Source organism: Tupaia chinensis, unplaced genomic scaffold, assembly GCF_000334495.1.
Source record: "Tupaia chinensis unplaced genomic scaffold, TupChi_1.0 Scaffold000625_1, whole genome shotgun sequence".
In the NCBI taxonomy this organism is placed as follows: domain Eukaryota; kingdom Metazoa; phylum Chordata; class Mammalia; order Scandentia; family Tupaiidae; genus Tupaia; species Tupaia belangeri.
The window spans coordinates 1123491-1142896 of NW_006160145.1; the positions used below are offsets into that span (position 1 = coordinate 1123491).

The 19406-nt window shown below is 47.8% G+C and overlaps 1 protein-coding gene across 1 annotated transcript in view; it reads left to right on the top strand.

The window, feature by feature from the left end:
• ALKBH3 (alkB homolog 3, alpha-ketoglutarate dependent dioxygenase) overlaps window positions 1-19406 on the top strand; it is a gene marked incomplete in the record, with an annotated part of 48606 nt that overhangs the window by 26734 nt on the left and 2466 nt on the right. Inside the window, 2 exon segments of the mRNA XM_027775999.1 lie at window positions 541-750; window positions 19376-19406. Coding sequence (XP_027631800.1) covers window positions 541-750; window positions 19376-19406 — 241 coding nt within the window.

The window sequence follows — 19406 nt, forward strand, 5'->3', positions numbered from 1 at the left end:
TCCCTCAGCTTCTACTTCAGGAAGTTAGCCGAACTTTGTAAAGTACTAGGAAATACTCTGGAAATTCTAGCTGTCCTTTGGCATTTCTGCTCTTCACGGTAAAATGGGACTAGAACAGAGAGGACCACCCAGCAGGGAAGTCTGTCATCCTTCGGACTTGAGTCTGTGTCTGCCAACGAGCTGGCAGCATCTGGCTTTCCTCCCCACTGGCCACCGTGGTGCCTCAAGGCGACTGCCCTGAGTACTAACGTGCTTCTGTGTGAGGGCTGCGGTTGGACGTGGAGAGGAGAGGGTGGGTGGCTAGGTCCTGGTCCTCACAGCATGGCTTTACCAAAGTGAGTGCTTTATCTTTGGAATTGCAGATTTTAACTTACTTCGGGGTAGAAATGATGGGGGTTGGAACCACCCTTCTTGCTTCTGTTTACTGCGTTCCAAGTAGTTTGCCTTTCCATGCCCCTGTTTATAAGTTGGCTGGTTTCGCCCTGTTTTTCCGTGCGGCTGCCACCTTATGTCTTACGTGACTCTGCCTGTTTATTGCAGTGGCATCCCGTGCTGAGCACACTGAAGAACCGGATCGAAGAGAACACCGGCCACACCTTCAACTCCTTACTCTGCAATCTGTACCGGAACGAGAAAGACAGTGTGGACTGGCACAGTGACGACGAGCCTGCCTTAGGGAAGTGCCCCATCATTGCCTCACTCAGTTTCGGGGCCACACGCACGTTCGAGATGAGGAAGAAACCCCCACCAGTGAGTTTTTTCTTTTCTTTTTTAATGCTTTTTCTGCCTCTACTTTTCTGAAAAAAACACTAGCGTCTTCTCAGATTCAGAGGACAGGAGTCTGAGTTTTGCTGATGAAACTTTTTCAACTGATTGCTTAGCTGTGGTGAACCTTTACATTTCAAAGTGCCCTTCCATCCATCCATTCACTTACCCTGCAGGAATCCGCTGCCCTGGGCCGGTGCCGAGGGCTTGTTTCTGCTGCAGGACTGGCACATCCCTGTCTGTGGGGTAGGCAGACAGTGCTAGTTACTCAGATACTTGCAATCGTGATGAGTGAAGAGGAGGGAGGGCCTATAAAGGGATGACTCAAGCTAGTGGGAGCAAGGAGGGGAAGGAGGGAGGCTCAAGAACATGCCCCCAAGGAGCCTTGAAGTGTTCTTCAGGGTAACACGGCCATCTCCTGCAAGGGAGGGTCACAGAGCAGCCCGGCCCTGAAATACAGTTCTGGGTGAAAAGCAGTGACTAAACTGTTTAACATCTTCAGTTTCCATCTCTGGTCTAGATTACTTGGCATTTGAGGGATACTAGGGTTATTAATTGTTTTAAAGCAAAAGTATAGGAATAATTAGGATTAAGATAGCTACAGTAGGAAGTGTAGGAGAAGAGCAAATCCTACCACATTATCTTCTCTCCAAGCGTTGTCTTTTCCTAACCGAGGTTCCTGATCATCAGCTTACACCAGTAAATCAGACCCCGTCAGCGTGGCAGGCCAGAGGCTGTGTTTTGAATCTGACCTAATCGAGGCCACATCATCATCAGTCCGTGGGAGCCCAGGCCTGTCCTCCATCAGATATGCTTCTCTCAGGACACCAGTAACGGACAGGGCTTTTTCCTGATGCGTATTTAGGTTTCCAGGCGTGGTGTTTTGAAGCACATTTTGTTTTGTCATATGCTATTAGGCGCCTTTTGTTGGTATAATTTCCACTGATTAGGTTTCCTTTGCCTTGTTCACAGAGGAGCTTTGGTCCTCGCTAGCTGGGGACTGTCAGTTGCCAGTGTCCTGCTGAGCGAGCGTGTTCCCGGAGCACTGTGACTTCCTTCTGATGAGGAAGGAGCACTACCCGAGAGGTGTCTGCCCAGTCTGCTCTGGTCTCCTAGGTGTGAGCGTGCTGCTGCCCACACGTGGGAACCCAGCTCAGTCCCAAGTACACACACCCGAAGACTTCATCCTTCCCTAGTAAGAGTCTTGCACAAAGCAGAGAAACGCTGTCGTTATTTAAGTTCAGACCCTCTTCTCAGGCCAGACACGTGGAGCATCGCCTTTCTGCCGACGTGGTCATGGGAGCTGGGTGGTGGCGGCAACTGGGTAAGGCGGCCTCACCCTGCTCCTCCTGGAGTTCCTCTGGCCCACACTTGCTCTGTGCCTTCCTCCTGGAGGTACCCTCCTGCCCTTCTGATCAAGTGCACAGGATCTTTGATGTAATTCTGTTCTTTAGTTCTTCAAAAAAAATTTGTTTTTCTTTTTAAGGTTTTTGCCATAGGGAGTGTGTGCTTGCCAGAGAGAGAGAGAGAAAAAGAGAGAGACAGTGAGAAGGAAAGTGAGAAATCATCCCCAAGCAGGACTGGCCACACTGCAATCCCTTCTCCTCCTGGGATTTTGGGCAGGTGTGCACATGCACCCAGTATGATTTTCAAGCCACCGGGTCTGGGACTCAACTGCAGTCGGCCATGTGGGAGTGCAGCATCTTAACCACTATGCCACCCGCTGGTCACTGAAGTTATTTTCTTTTTTACTCAAAATCACAAAGCAAGAAGTCACTCCCCAAGTGATCGTGGGATCTGGGTGGTGGCCGCGACTGGGTAAGACATCCTCACCTTGCTCCTCCTGGACCTCCTCTAGTGCATGCTCACGCTGTGCCTTCGTCCTGGAGGTACCCTCCAGGATGGCCACACTGCAATCCCTTTTCTTCCATTCTCCTCCTGGAATGTTGGGCATACATGCATACACACCCAGCATGAGTTTCAAGCCTCCGAGTCCAGGACTCAAACCATGGTCAGCCGTGTAAGGGTTCTTAACCGCTTTGTCACCCACTGGCCCCAATATTACTATGTCTTTGCACACATACTCACCACCACCCCCTTTAAAAATTGTTGGCTTATTCATAGATCGGAAGCTTAAGAATTCCCAAAGTCTGCTTTCTGGATAATTAATTTTATTGTACAAAAAGGAAGGGGCTTCAAAAAGTTTGTGGAAAATGGCATGAAGTACTTGAGATCCGCGTACAATGTTTTCAGTAGACACGTTTTTCACAAACTTTTTGAAGCCCCCTCACGGTTTCCAACTATGAGACATTAACAGAAAGACCTCATTCCTTCTGCCATCTCAGTCGAAGGCGCATGCTCTTTATAAAATGTCACATGAGGTGATCAAGAGCTCTTTTTCAGTGATACCCTTCAGTTATGTCAGAGGTTAGGGCTGGTCTGTGCATGGAGATGAAACTCCCACACACAGCCTTGCTTCTGTGGGCGATCGTTTGAAACAAAATCTGTGCTTAAGAGGGAGACTGCTGGGGACAGCAGGTGACGTGGTGGTTAGGGCACTGGACTCCCACAGGCCCGACCGTGGTTCCAGTCCTGGACCTGATGGCTTGCTTTCTCAATTTCCCTCTCTGCCTCTCTCTGGTGAGCACACGTGCCCTAAAGAAAACGTAATAATAATAATAATAATAATAAATTAAATACTTTTTTTGAAAAAGAGGGAGACTACCTGTACTCAGTAGGCTTTCTTTTCCTTTTTCCTGGAGTCTGTTTTGATGAACATGAGTGAAAGCACAGGCCATGAGACACGAAAGCAGGGTTCATTTCCAGTGGCGAGGGAATCTGCATTCTGACCAAAGCAGCTGATATGCTGGAAATATAGGCCTATTGAGAAGTGGGTGTTTGTTTGAGTCAAGGAAACAGATTTGGGAAGGAATATGGCCATGTCCGTACCCCAGGTTACTGTCCCCAGGAAGTTTGGCTGTCCAGGCTCCTCTTAACCGTGATTGAATTTGGTCAGTTTGATCCAATTTTTGTACCTCCTCTCAATTCTGGCTTTTGTTTAAGATGGGGAAATTGAACAGCAATATGTAGTAGTAGAATTGTAATCACACAGTAGTAAACACAGCTTTCAAATGGCCCTCTTCTCTCCAGAACCTACAAGTTCCATTCTTGGGGAAATAGAACAAAATTTTGAACTTTTGAGAAGACTCCTTTAAGTTTCATTAACAGGTTCCAAAACTTCAGGGCTACACAAGTGTCGCTGAACTACAAGTACAGACTTTCTTTGCTTTGGAAACATGTGTTTGAATACATCATTTCTGTCTTATTATGTGTGCTCTTTTCCCCTGAAGGATTGAAAGGAAGTGGTTATTGCAAATCTTTGTCTACTTTTCTGCTTTGATTCAGGTGATAGCTCTGAGAACATGACTCAGTGATTCATACAACCACGATAAAAGCATAAATTGAAAAGTATAAATTAGGTTAGTCTCCTGTGTGGGATCTGCTGGAGTCTGACTTTCTGTGACTCTTAGAGACTTGTCGGCTTGGTGCTGCGGATTGTAATTTTCCTCTCTGTCAACAAGACATTTGGGGTATGGAGCATGTTCAAAGTGGGAGCGGATCTTTCAAACCCCTATTAGCGTTGTCCTATCAGATGAGAAGCTGACACAAAAGAGTCATAGATTTCCTGCACTTCATTCAAGTATGCAGTTTTGAGACAGAACAGCACTTGTTCTGGGCTACTTTCAAAGAGAGACAGTCTTGATTTTTTTTTTTTTTTTTAATTCAAACTCCTCCACCCCTGCAGCAGCTGTTGGTTTTGCGGTCTGGCACCTCGAGCAGATCTCCGTAGCTGCCCATCTTCTGAAAGCCGCCCTAGTTCCCCACACTGTAGTCCTGACAATTTCTCCCTGTGCAGAGATGGTAAGAAGATCTTTGTTTCCTAAGCGCCAGTGCCCCTCTGACTCATGCAGTTGGCTCCGTCAGCCTCAAGCATACATCATCCCTGGGACTAAACATTTCACTCCTCCGGGGTGTTGATCCCGTTTTCACTGTCCTCTAGTCCAAGCCTGTCAAGTCCTGCTCATTCAATTTTATCTTAGAGCGAAGCGCCATACCCTTTAGTGATAGCAAGGTACTTGGGGGTAGGGGAGACTCGGCTTTCCCTCTTCTGTCCCCTCACCCCTTCTTTGTTTAGTTCAAATCGAGGCTGCGAATAAAGCATGGTAACTGTGTTCTGGCCATCGTCAAGCTATTCTCTCTCAGTACCAAGGTGAAGTTTACCAGATATGTATTTTAGTAGACCTTTTTTTATTCTACTGAGCTGTGTTCATTAAAGCTTTGTCCCAAACCCAGTTATACTTTTCCAACTACATCATGTCCCTGTTTGCAAAGATTAGTCTGGGTCTTTTCCCAGCTAGCTTTAATTCTATACCAAAGAACAAGCTGGAAAAGGAACTACAAAAGCCATTTGGCAGGCTGCTATTTCTCTGTCTGTTACCATGGAAACAGTGATGGCTGAGTTTGTGGGGGGGTTATTAGATAATAGCAGGAAGTGTGTGATGCACTGGAGGTTTAGATGCCAAAAGCCTTGTTTTCCTAGCAAATTATCCCTGGCTAAGCTCTGTCCTTAAGCTGAATTTTGCAAGTGTGGGGGGCCCTCGATCTACCTCAAAGCAATGGCACTGAGGCAAGTCGGGCCCTGCTCTTTCTGTAACCACTCCTCTCTTCGGCCTTGTCTAAAGGAGACTCTGGGAGCACCCAGTGAGCTGCAGGCCCCAGTGCCTCCCTTGCTAATTGTTGTTTTTGTATGTTTGTTTGTTTCACACACACAACTGAGAGGAGTATGGAAAAAATCCGTCAGAGCATGCGTATTGGTATTTTTTTTCTAGAATTTCAGAAAAAAGCGAGAGATGCTGAAATCCAAAACTGTGAATAGCTTAATAATGGAAACCGGCTAAGCTGGAACCGTGTAGCATTTCAGAGAAGTGGCTGAACCTTCTTCACGGAGCTGTCGCTGCCACTCTTCCAGCCATCTGTCCTCACAAACCCATCCTCTGAGTCCTTCTGAGACAGGACAGGAGAGACGAAGAAAGCCATTGACAACCATGGTCCTTTAAAACATCCCTAACGCAATGCAGACATGCAGGTTCTGTGTCCCGTTTCTGTCCTGAGGTTGGTAAGGCTCTGTGTGTCCCTTGTGTCCTGCCTCTGCCTTCGAAGGCCGTGGTGGTCGGGAGCTGCTTCACAGGAGTGCTGGCCAGGTTTCCCATGAGAGTTGCCGCAGTGACCGCGCACCTTTAAGCTCTTAGGAATTGTAGGTCCACAGTGACTCTTCATACGTGGAAATTGATAAAGGAAATGAGTAACAGCAAAACCGAGTTCCAAGGTTCCCTTGGCCTGTGAAATGGCATTCGTGAGATTGTACAGGGACGTCTCCGCGAGGCTGCGGTGGCCTGTGGATCACCGCCTGTGTGCCGTGATTAGGGGGTGGAGTCTGCTTGCAAACCTGACTTCTTTCTTTTTCTTTGAGACAGCATGTTTCTCCTGCCCAGCCCCTCTTGGGGGACTGGGACTGTAGGCACATGCCGCCCTGCCCACGATACTTAGGGTGGGCTGGGAATCAAACTCGGCCTCCCACAGGGCCCTGGCCTGCCACAGCTGGCCTGCAAACCCGACTTTAACAGCTTGTCCCAGGTAGAGTTTTTCTCTCCCCTTTGCCCTGTGGTTAAGAATTCTCCTGAGCCTCCTGGTGGTTTTCTCCTCTTTCACAAGTCACATTTTCGTGGAGGATGGCTTCCTAGCTGAGGCAGAAAAAAGCTTGGTGTGTCCCAGGAAGGGATTGGAGGCCTTGCCCTGGGCAGAGAGCCCCCATGAGGAGTGTAGCAGAGGATGAGAAGGGGAAGTGGTCAGGGCCAGGTTATGTGGAGACTCTTGAGCCCCAGGAGGGTGTGTAGCCTGATTGACAACTTTATCAGGTCCCTCTTGCTACTGTGTGAAGCCTGGGCCCGCAAGCAGCGAGGAGGCGGGGAGACCACGCAGGAATCCTTTCGACTGTGTGTGTGTGTTTGTGTGTGTGTGTGTGAGTGTATGTATGTCTGGGACCGCGGTGAAGGAGGGGAGAGGACAAAGTCAATGGCATGAGCTCAAGGAAGCAAGGTGTTTAAGGGAAGCATTTTTAAAGGTCTGAAAGTATTAGCGAGGGTAACTGATTATCGAGGGTAACCGGTTAGCAAGGGTAACTGATTGACTTGATCTTGATTCTCGGATCTGCTGGACTGACAGACATGATCACCTTCCACTTGAGAGGGCTTCAGGGAGTTTGCAGTCTTCTGGAGATAACCAGGTTTCAGTTAGGACAAGCAAGCAGAGGCACGTGTCAGAGTTCATTGAGGTTGGAGGTACAGGTGGGTTTGTGCCTCTTAGCAGGAATTCCGAAGGGCGTACTGGAAGGGCATGGGAGAGAGAGGAGAGTGGGGAGTGCACCTGCCCAGATTATATCCAGGAACTGTCTGGGGATCAGTTCTGGCATTTCCAGGTGGCTGGAGAAGCTTATGCCTCTGCTGGTGACAGGCGTCAGCTGGATGTCAGCCATGTGGATTTTGTTCTCATAAGCTCTTAGAAGGTGGAGGGCCTTTGTTTCTGGCACTGTGATCTTACTGTCTTACTTACTTACTTACTTTATTCATCCATCCATCCATCCATTTATGAATGAGAGGTCTTTGCTATAGGGCACGTGCACTTGCCAGAAAGACAGAGAGACACAGAGAGACAGAAAGTGAGAAATCACCCCCCAGGGGGGATGGCCATGCCACAATCCCTTCTCTTCTGTTCTCCTCTTGGGATCTTGCGCATGTACGCACACGTGCCTGGCGTGAGTTTAAGCCACCAGGTCCGGGACTCGAACCGCGATCGGCTACATGGGAGTTCAGCGACATAACCATCATGCTAACTGCTGGTCCCTGGCACTGTGGTCTTGCATGCAAGCTCTTTCAGATAGCAGCTCTTTGAAACAACATTTCTGAGAAATATTATTTTGCCAAGAATGGAATCTTGCTCTCATGAACTCTTCTGATGTCAGGTGCACATCCAGCGTCGCCGGACAGCTACAACTGAGTGTGTAGCCATGTTTGCTTTTGCTTAAGTTGAGTAACTGCTCCCCCTCCTTCCTCCCGGTACGACACTGACCATCTGAACAGGAAGCTCCATCGGCATGCATTTCACTGCACCTTCCATTTACACTCCCAAGTGTCCAGTCCAAAAGCAAAGGCCGGGGTTGACCTGCAGGTTGGGCTGCAGTGCTCCACCCTCGGTACCTGTGGAGAGCCTCTGCCGCGGGGTGTGACCGGCCGGGCCTCCCAGCCCACGTTGCAGTTAGCGAGGTTCCGGCGAGGTCCTAGCGAGGTCCCATGCTGTGGAGCTGGCGAGGCCACTGGTGTGCCTGTTCCACTTGCTTCTCTCATTTGCCTCTCCAGAACCTTCCAAGCTAAATACATGCCAGCAATTGGGGAAAAGTTTGATTTAAAAAAAAAAGGCCAAGATTTATATGTGGTAAGTCAGTTTCAAACTGTTCTGAACTAATCACCTTAGTGACTTCAAATCTGTGCTTTTCCAGCCAGCTTCTTTCTTGAGCAAATCTTATTTCAGAAACCGTTGCTTCTGTTTTTAAAGTACTCTATTTCAGATCGATGCCGAGGACGCCAGCATGTCAGCCGTGGCTGGAGTCAGCAGAGATGACTCTGTGGGGTCCCGGCCTTGTTCTGTCTCTGTAATTTCCATGACAAATATGTCTTATTTATATCTCATTACAAATATATTTCCTTGATGATCAAAAATCCTGCTAGGGTCCAGCAGGTGGTGTGGTGGCTAAGGCGTTGGACTCCCACATGGCTGATTGCGGTTTGAGTCCCATGGTGACTTGCTTTCTCACTTTCCTTTTCCCTCTCTCTTCCCCTTTCTTTTTTATTTTATTTTATTATTATTATATTTTTTTGGAGAGGTTTTCGCTATAGGGCGCATGCACTTGCCAGAAAGACAGAGAGAGACAGAGAGACAGAAAGCAAGAAATTACCCCCCAGGGGGGATGACCACACCACAGTCCCTTCTCCTCCATTCTCCTCTTGGGATCTTGGGCATGCATGCACACGCGCCTGATGTGAGTTTAAGCCACTGGGTCTGAGACTCAAACCGCAGTCGACTACATGGGCATAGCCATTACGCTAACTGCTGGTTCCTCTCCCCCTTTCTCTTTCTCTCCCGCCACCATCTCTCTCTGGTGTATGCATATACCCTCTAGCAAATTAAAAAATAATAATAATAATAATGATAAATTAAATTAATTCTTTTTTTAAATTAAAAAAACTTTAAAAAAATCATGCCAAGTCTTATATTGTCGCTGTAGGAACCACCTTTGTAATCCAAGTCGCTGCAGGCTTAGATGACCCATGAAGCAATCTACAGCCTAGCTGGATTCTTGAGGGCACAGCAGTACCATAGTCTGGGAAAACAGGCCCAAACAAAATGATAGAAAAGGGCCGTCATGAGTGTAGCCATAAGCTGGGGAGTAGGGCAGACGGGACATCTGGCCCTCGGCAGGTGAGGCGCGGAGGCCCAGGCCGCGGTGTTGCGTTTTCAGTTGTTGTCTTAGGCTGCAGAGAAGCCTGACGAAGCTTGTCAAGTAGCTTCACCATTTACCTGACCCTTGGCCCAGCCAGCGGCCTGGGGAAGTCTCCGTTCTGTCTGTTACTCTCTTATAAACACTCTTTGCTTGGCCCTGCAGACATCCTAACATCTTCGGTTTTTTTTTTTTTTTCCTCCTCTTACTTTTGAAGCATAGATCCTGAAATAGTTGTGTTTAGAGTCCCATTTTCTTCACAACTTAACCCATTCTTTTTTTTTCTGAGAGATTTTTGTTATAGGATGTGTGCGCTCACTGGAGAGACATAGAGAAAAGGCAAGAAATCACTCCTTTTAGGGCTGGCCACACCACAGTCCCTTCTCCATTCCCCTGAGATCTTTGGTACACATGCACCTGTGCCCAGCATGAGTTTGAAACCACGAATCTGGGACATGAACCGCAGTTGGCCATGTGTGAGGCCGTCAATGTAACTGCTCAGCCATCCGCTGGCCCCTCACTCACTCTGAAAACACATGCTCTTGGGGCAGCAGGCGGTGTAATGGTTAAGGCACTGGACTCCCATATGGTGGACCGCAGTTGAGTCCTGGACTTGGTGGCTTGAGACTCACGCTAGGCGTGTGCAAATGTGTACCCAAAATCCTAAGAGGAAGATGGAGGAGAAGGGATTGGGGCGTGGCCATCCCTGACGGGAGATGATTTCTCGCTTTCTCTCTCTCCCTGTGTCTCCAGCGAGTACACGTGCCCTGTAGCAAGAATCGCTTAAAAAAAAAAAAAAAATTAAGAAAAGAAAAACACGTGCTCTCTGGCTCCATTACGAAACTCTACCAAGAGTATACTGATAGCTCTGACCTGAAGTTAAATGTGCCGGCCTCTCTTCTTTCTTGTCAGTCACTGTGTGTGAAGCTCACCATTTATTACCGCTCACTGGCTTCTGCACGCCCGGCTTACCTTCGTTATTCTCATGCCGTTCTCGGCGCCATTTCTCTACCTCCCTTGAGATTTGTTCTTTACATTCAACCCATTAAATAGGGATGTTCCAGATTATCTTTGATTCTGTTATCTTTCTACATGTTGCTTTTAGGAGATTATGAACTGCGAGTAGATTGTAAACATCCTATGGGCAAGTTCCTTTTGATCATTAATGTCCTGAGCATTTTGTAGTGTGTGTGTCTGCATGTACACACACGTGTGTGTGTGTGTGTGTTGGCTAATTAAACAAATAGGATTTCTTTGGTTCCTATAACTTTATCCATTCCTTCTTTGGTGGGGTGACTTTGGGTCTTTTCTCTCCAGCTTTGAAAAAGTAAGCCGCCAGGTTCAGGACTTGAACCACAGTCAACCGTATGGGAGTACATTACCTTTAACCATCATACCACCTACTGGCCCCTCTAGCTTTGACTTTTACCTTGAGTTCTAGTCATTACTTTGTACATACTCACGAGACAGTTCCACTTACTAGCGGCACATATGACTTCCAAAGTGAAATCGTGAAATCATATTCATTATTGTTCTCTTGAAAAGTTCCACAGTTCATAGTCCTACCTGTGAAGAAGCTCATGTATGTTTGTAATATCACCATACTCAGGTTAACAACATCACTTATTTTTCTTTCTTTCTTTCATCCTTGCTCCTCATATATAATCCATTCCCAAGTCATCTTTTTTTTTTAAGAATTATTTAATTTTAGTTATCATTATTATTATTTTTTAAATTTGCTACAGGGCATGCGTGCTCACCAGAGAGAGAAAAAGAGAGAGTGTGAGGGAGAAAGCAAGCTGCCTGGCCCTGGACTCGAATCACGTCGGCCCTGTGGGAGTCTGGCACCCTAACCACCGCACCTCCTGCTGGTCCCTCAAGTCATCCTGGTTCTTTCCTGAAATGTCTGAAGACCTGTCCTTCTCACAGCAACCATCTCTGTGCCTGGTTCTTCCAACCACGTGCCTAATACACTGAAGTAACCTCCTCTGCCCCGATGGTCTTGATTCCAGTTTTACGTCCACTGTTCTGTCTAGTACCCAGACGTCAGAGAACGTTTTCAGGAACAGATATCTCCTGCCCCTCTCTAGATAGTCTTCTCGTGCCCCAATATTAACCAGGCACCTACTGTGTGTCAGGTACTGTGCTTAGCTCTGGGGCTGTATCAGTGGACAGGACACGTGGCCCTGCCCTCATGGAGGCCCTAGGAGCTATCAGTAATCACAGAAACAGACAGACGCAGCTGCAGCTTGCAGCTCTGAGTGCAAGGGGAATGAGTGGTTGTGGCACGATCTGCTTAGTCTTTTCTTTTTTCTTCAAATTTCCACTTGCCGGAGAGACAGGAAGGAAGCACCATCAGTAGGGCATGAGTATACCAAGATCCCTTCTCTAGTTCTCCACCCTGTTGGGGTTTTGGCCACATGTGCACCCGCCATGTTTTTCAAGCTGAGATTCAAACCGCAGTTGATGTGGGATCTGGCCCCCTTCACCACTAGGCTGCGGACCGGTCCTGGTGTGCAATCTTAATCGACCACTCCAGCTGCAGCGCGAACAGTCTCCAGGGCCAGCAGGTGGGGGAGTAGTTAAAGCTCTGGACTCCTACATGGTTGACTGGGATCCAAGTTCCAGACCCGGAGGCTTGAGACTCACTCTGGGTGCATGTCTGTGCACACCCCAGATCCTGAGAATGGGGGAGAATGGGCTGTGGCGTGGTTATCCCCTTGGGGGTGCTTTCTCACCTTCCCTCTCTCTCTTTGGCGAGTGCATGCACCCTATGACATAAAACAAAACAACAAAGCAAAAGAACCCACAACAAACTTAGAAGAGTTTGGGAAGAAGCAAGAGCAGGAGACGAGACTGAAAGGCGGCTGCAGCAGCCTCTGGGAGGAGGATGGCTGGCTTGGACTAAAGGAAGAAGAAAGCTGAATGGATTGGGGGCATGTTTTTGAGGCTAACCCAGCGGAACTTACCAACAATATTTAGATGTGGGAGTGAAATCAGGAATGGCTCCCGGGCTTCTGACGTGAGCAGTTGGTGGGTGGAGTTGCTGCAGCTCAGATGGATGAGGACCACCAAGCCTTGCCTAAAGCCTGCAGTGTGTCAGGGCCGGCCTGCGAGCCTGGGAGTTGGGAAACAGCCTGCAGGCTTCTCCACGGCTTCGTGTGTCCCTTCGCTCCTCCACGGTTTGTTTTTATAGGTCTCTTCTTCGTACATGACGGCAGTTTTCTGCCTAGCTTATCTGAGGGGTCAGAGACCGATTAGGAAACCAAATACCTCACTTTTCTCTGAGCTGAGCAAATTGGAAACATACCCGGGCTTTTCTGGTTGAGTTGGGAGTGAGACGGAGCCTATGGTCAGTGGAGGTGAGGTGGTCTATGTGTCTGAGCTTTCCGTCGTGCACTCCCGTGTGGGACGGTGGGGGGTGGCGTTAAAGAAGCACAGCAGAGGCCACCTGGCCTCAGGCACCGACTGGCCAGCCAGGGCGACTGGCACGGGAATAAAAGAAGCCAGTCCTGGCTCGGGTCTGCCAGCAGGACAGCTGGAGCCTGTGCGCTCAGCCTGGCTCTCGGCTTGTTTATACTGCTCAGGGTTTTTAAGGAAACCAAATTCATTGCCAAAATATATGACTCGGGAGATTTCACATAACAATCCCGCTCAGCCTCCCTGGAAAACTCCGAAGGTGGGGCGGCACTGGGAGCAGTGAGCTGGAGCTACTCGCGGGCACAGTAGGTGCCGTCCGGGACCAGTTCCCGGCTTGCTAGAGCCCTCACCGCCCTCCGTGTTCACTGGACCTCGCCCCTTGTTGCTGGTGCTTGCTGGTGTTTGGGACCCTGATAGTGTGGTCAGGGGCTGTATATTTAGGGCAGGAGCTCTCAGCATTTCAGAAAGAATAGAGCTTACTGTGGGGAGCGCAGTGTAGTGGGAAGCTTTAGAGCCAGACAGATCTGCATTCAGATGCCAGCCCTGCCTCCTGCCAGCCTTTTGCCATAGACAAATGTGTTCCCTCCGCTTGTGACAAATGGATAATATTGCCTCCCCCACTCCCTCATTGAGGTGGTGACCAGGATAACAGCATAACATAGGACCTTCTATGCCTGGCACCAGAGGTCACCTTGTCCAGAAAGTCTAGCAGGGGTCCTTGGTTTAAGTACCTAGAAATTGTTATAGAAAGAAGCATGAAAAGTAAAAATCTCCAAATCTCAGGTAGTTTAAGAATTAAGTCTAAAAATTTTAAATGATATTTTTTAACTAATAAGAAATGAAATTATATACTTTAACTTCTCTTAGGATGAGAAAAGACTTTTTTTAAAAAAATAATTATTTATTTATTTTCATTTGTTATTGTTATTTTTTTTTCTTTATTTGACGAGAGAGAGAGAGAGAGAAAGGGAAAGTGAGAAAGCAAGCCACCAGGTCCGGGACTTGAACCATGGTTGGCCATGTGGGAATCCAGCGCCCTTATCCACCACAGCACCTGCTGGCCCTGAGAAGAGACTTTCTAAACATAAAATTCATGAAGGAGAGCCAAAGAACGGTCAGTAGAGTTGATTTAAAATGTTTTGAGCTAGTCTATATTAAATATCCTAAACACAGTTAAAAGGCAAATAGCAAAGGAGAAAAGTATTTGCAAAAAGCATGAGAAAGGGTAAATATCAGATCGTCTATGGTTACAGATTAATGAGAGAAACGTTGACACCCCCATAGAGTAACGGACAGATGACATGAGCAGAGTTCACAGCATAGGGAGAACAGGCGGCAGACGTGAAAGAAGGCTGACCTGGACAGGCCGCCCAAAGCTCGTACGTTTGCACCAATCGCCTTTGCTCCCCGTCGTTCTTCACCATTGTCGACTGATAGTGCTCAGGCAGAAGGCAGGTGCCGTCAGTCCCCGACGGCATTACAAACTGCCGCAGCCTTTCCAAGAAAGCAATTTCGTGTAGTATAAATCAAGGATCTTAAATACCCCTTCGCATTCTTTGAATGAACTTTACCCTTGGATCCAGTGCTTACATTTTTAGGAATGTATCCTAGAAATACACTCAGAAATCAGACCGTCAGATAACGTAATGGTTACGTCACTGGACACCTATGTAGTTGACCACGGTTCGAGTCCCAGATCTGGCAGCTTAAAACTCACACTGGGTTTGTGCGTGTGCATACATGCCCAAGATCCCAAGAGGAGAATGGAAGAGAAGGGATTGGGACATGGCCATACCCCCGGGGGGTGATTTCTCACTTTCTGTCTCTCTGTGTCTCTGGCGAGTGCATGCACTCCATAGCAGAATTCTTTCTTTAAAAAAATATATACATATACTCAGAAATGTTTTGCTCCAATTTTTCTTTCTTTACTCTTTTATTTCTTAAATAATGTTTGCATATTAAAATCTCAGTCTTCAGGAATGTGTGTCTAACTGCTATACTCTTAGCACCGCCAGTGCCTGACATACAGGTAGTAAAAAAGTATCTAGTTTAAAGGAGGAGGGGTATATTCATGTGAGGAATATGATGTAACTATGTCTTTGAAACATTACATATTGAAAGATGTAAAAAATGCTTACAATATAAAGCTAAAAATGTAGAGTACATGATTATGTAAAGAACATTCTGTGTCTCTGTGTGTGTGTGTATACACGTGCTGTGGATGGTAGGATTAAAGGTGATTTGTTCTATTTTCTTGGTACTTTTCCTTAGTCATTCAGGATGTGTCTATTGAAATCTTTGGTAAGCACCAAGTATGTTTCTAAAGAGCAAGACCACATAGTCCAACCTCATAATTTCTTTCTTTCTTTCTTTCTTTCTTTCTTTCTTTCTTTCTTTCTTTCTTTCTTTCTTTCTTTCTTTCTTTCTTTTTCTTTCTCTTTTCTTTTTTAAGAATTATTTCCTTTGGGGCTGGCAGGTGGTATCTTGATTAGGGGCACTGGATTCCCACATGGCCAGCTGCAGTTCGAGTCCCAGACCTGGTGGCTTGCTTTCTCACTTTCTCTCTCTTTCACTCTGTCCCTCTCTGGTCAAATAGAAATGAGCAAATGAATAAATAAATAAAGTTAAGTAAAATAATTCTTAAAAAAAAAAAGAATTATTTTCTTTATTTATCATTATTGCCACTTTTAATTTGACCAGAGTGAGACACACAAAGAGAGCGAGCGAGAAAGCAACCCACCGAATCCAGGACTTGAACCACAGTCAGCCATGTGAGAGTCCAGCGCCTTTAACCTCCACACTACCTGCCAGCCACCAACCTCATGGTCTCTAATAGCATAGAAAAGTAGACATTCAACAAGGAATTACAAGTGTATCATTTACTTTAGTGAGCTTATATTGCTTTTATGTTCTAGAGAGAAAAACTGATGATGGTGATCGGGTGATTGAAGTTTATAAGACACTGTTTTAGGCCAAGAAAGGAGTAATTACGTGAAAGTTCAGACTTCATGTGATATAACTTTTCCCATCAAAGGAAAAATGTTTAGTTTCTTGTGTGTTGAATGGTTAGTGATGGCCTGCTACTAAATACCCTCAGACCTTTTTCCTAAAGAGCATTTTCTTTTCTTTTTTAAAAGATTTTTGCTATAGGGTGTGTGTGCTTGCTGGAGAGACAGAGACAGAGAGACAGAAAGCGAGAAATTACCCCCCAGGGTGGTGGCTACACTACAATCCTTTCTTCATTCTTCTCTCAGGATTTTGGACACACACACACATTTGCCCAGCATGAGTTTCAAGCCACTGGGTCTGGGACTCGAACCATGGTCAACTATGTGGGAGTCTAGCAATGTAACCATTACACCATCTGCTAGTCACCTAAAGAGCGTTTTCTAAGGGACACTGAGTGAGACAGTATCTTGGTGAGATGGTGGTAAGAGTTATGGGAAACCCCCACGTTCTTTAAGCATAATTAAACATTTGAGCTGACCAGCATTAAAATATAGGAAAAAATATTTTTTTTTGTTCAGCGACTTGTAAAGTTTCAAGTGTGTGGAAAACCAAAAACAGCAACAACAAAACCACCCTGTAGGTTAACTGTGACCCTCAGAGCTCTTTTGTAACCAGGATCAGGGATGGAAAATTGTATCCTAAGCCACAGCTTTGTTTCATGTTGAAGAAATTCCAGAGTAGATCGGAGGGTTTCAGAGCTATGTTTGGGGGACGCCCCCTGCTTGATGGCTGGGACTGTGCTCCCAAGACATCGGGCCCTCACGTCCACAGTCTTATCCCTCCATCAGCGGGGCCTTCCTGCACAGTCACGCCAGCGCCCTGGCCTTTATCTGTTTCCGGAGCAGAAAACGTCTCTGCATCTGGCTGAGTTACAGGGTGGGGCTGCGACCTCCAGGGAAGACAGTTGTGAGCTGTGCGTTGCATTGGTGGGAGCCCTTGCCCTCGTTTCTGCCCATCCGCAGGTTAGGAGCGTGCGTTCTAAGCCCGGGGTGCAGGAAGGAGTAACACGCAGCAAAGCGATGGCACCGCCTCCCACCGTGGGCGCACTGTGTATTGCTGTCTCCAGACCTTCGCAGACTGATTCGAGGGACTGCCCCCAGTGAGAGCTCACCCTCTGCTGCTTTTTAACCCGACTGACGGTTACGTTGGCAGTAACGTGTTCAAAACCGACCTAGCACTTTCTTCCCTTTGGAAATTTGGATCTTAGGAACATGACGTGAACTGTGGGTCTGTTGACCACTGTTTTCCATCAGTGCTGTTTCCCTCTCGCGTTCGGAATCCACTTTCACTTGAGAGGCGTCTCCTGCTTCACGTTTCCAGGTGGAATTACAGTGCTCCCGCTCTCCTCCGTTGGTCTCAGCACCTCCTCCTCCCTGGCATTTGCAGTGTTCCGAGAGGTCTTCACCTCTCAGCTCTCCTTCATCTCGTGGTTTCTCTCCTCTGTGCTTCTCACCCCATCTTTCATCCCCCAGTGTCGTTATGTGGCTTGTCGACGAGGGCCCTGTTGCCTTGCCTGGTCACATCGAGCGTTGCCGATGTTCTGCTTCTAGCTGTCTCGAACCTTGATCTGGTAATGGGTTTTTACACTCTAAAGCAAGGATCCTCGGACCCTCTGGCCTCACCGGTGATGCACTTCTTTCCAGTAGGAGTTGCCACTCCTCTGTCTGGTGTGTGTTTTCAGAGAGCAGTCTTCCACTTTTCCACAGGGAAGCTGGCCCACCAAGGGCAGGGTCACCTTCTCACTGCTTTCTGGTTGGCTGAGTTGTCAGAGGTAACTCTTGTGGTGCCTGTTTATTAATGGAAGAGAGAAGATGGCAGACACAGTTAAATGATCACTGAGACCAAGGTTTCTCAAACACCGCTTCCACCTTCTGCCTGTGAAAATTACGACTGTGCTTGACAAAGTCACTGCCCAGGACGGGGCCCGGATCTCGGACTGTTTATGCAAGTTCATTATTGTTTTGATTGCGACTTTCCTGGGGGAAGTCACTGTAAACAGTTCAGTTCTCAGAAGCAGCACTCCAGGAATAAACATAAACGCAGAATGTTACCGCACCGAAGTCAGCCCTGCAGTCCCCGAACAGGGCTGCACGGAAAGTGAGGCGGGTGAGCGGAGGGGAGAAGTCAGGACGCGCAGGGCCTCCCGGTCTCAGCTCTTCACAGGCCGTCCTCGCTGCAGGCGAGGAAGTGGCTTGACACACACAGTTAGCTGAGGAAGGGCAGCGCCGCCTGCGCGTGGCCGTGCAGGCTGCACCGCGAAGGCCGTGGCGGTGCTGGACATGCGATGCCTCTGGGCTCTCTGGGAGAAGCTCGGGTACAAGGTGTCTGTATCCCGAGTGTGCAGGAGCTGTGATCCATCCTCAGAGGCGGACGCCACCAGTCTCAGCTGGGCAACACTCTGGTCAAGCCAGAGTTTTCTTCATTGAGGAAATCTTGTCTGTGGGGAGGGACAGGGTTATTTCTCCCATACACCAGAGCAGCTGGCCGCAGAGCTGTGCTAGTTTGAGCACAAGTCCCAAGGACGGAATTGGCGGAGCCCGGGACTAGGGGAAGCAGAGCTCAGCACATCAAGTCTGGGAGGCAATGCATTTTCAACACTGTGTTGCAGTGTAGAGCCCAGCATGAGGCAGGTATAAAGAATCCTTCCAGAAATGGGAACCAGCAGATGGCACAATGGTTATGTCGCTGGACTCCCACTAGCAGTCGACTGCAGTTTGAGTCCTGGACCCAGTGGCTTCAAGCTCACACTGGGCATGTGTGCCCAAAATCCCAAGAGGAGAGTGGAGAAGGGATTAAGGGAGGAAAAGGGGTGGCATGGCCATCACCCGGGGGGTGATTTCTTGGTTTTTATCTCTCTGTCTCTGTCTGGCGAGTACACGTGTCCTATCGCAAAAATCTCTCTAATAAAAAAAATAATAATTGGGGACCAGTAGTTGGCTTAATGGCTACGTCACTGGACTCCCATATAGTCAATCACAGTTTGAGTCCCGGACCTGGTAGCTTAAACTTGGTCCAGGTGCATGCGTGTGCATGCCCAAGATCCTGAGAGAAGAATGGAGGAGAGGGGATTGTGGCTTGGCCATCCCCCGGGGGGCAGTGTGTGTGTGATTTCTCGCTTTCTGTCTCCCTGTCTCTCTCTGTCTTTCTGGCAAGTGCACATACCCTGTAGAAAAAAACTCTCCAAAAAAAAAAAATAATTAAAAAGAAATTACTTACAGAAATTACTTCCCATTTTTTCATAGACTGGAGTGGGTTCTGCATTTCGGATATTAATTGCAATAACTAACATTTGCATGCACTTACCACGTGTGGGAAAATGGCTTCACACAACCGTGTATCAAACGAGGCTGTCAGCAGCCCTGTGTGACAGATTCTGTCATTCTCCTGGCTATACAAGGTACAGAGAGGTGAAGTAACTTGCCCAAGGCCCAACAGCTACCTAGTGGCAGAGCCAATACACGAACGCCCGAAGTCTGGCCGAAGAGTAGAGGTTTCCATCACCACCACTATCAGGTTCTGTTGCCTCCTGGGCACACACAGAGACTCAGTGCGGTAAACGCTGTCTTCCAGGAAGAGAATGGGGACTGCACGTATGTGGAAA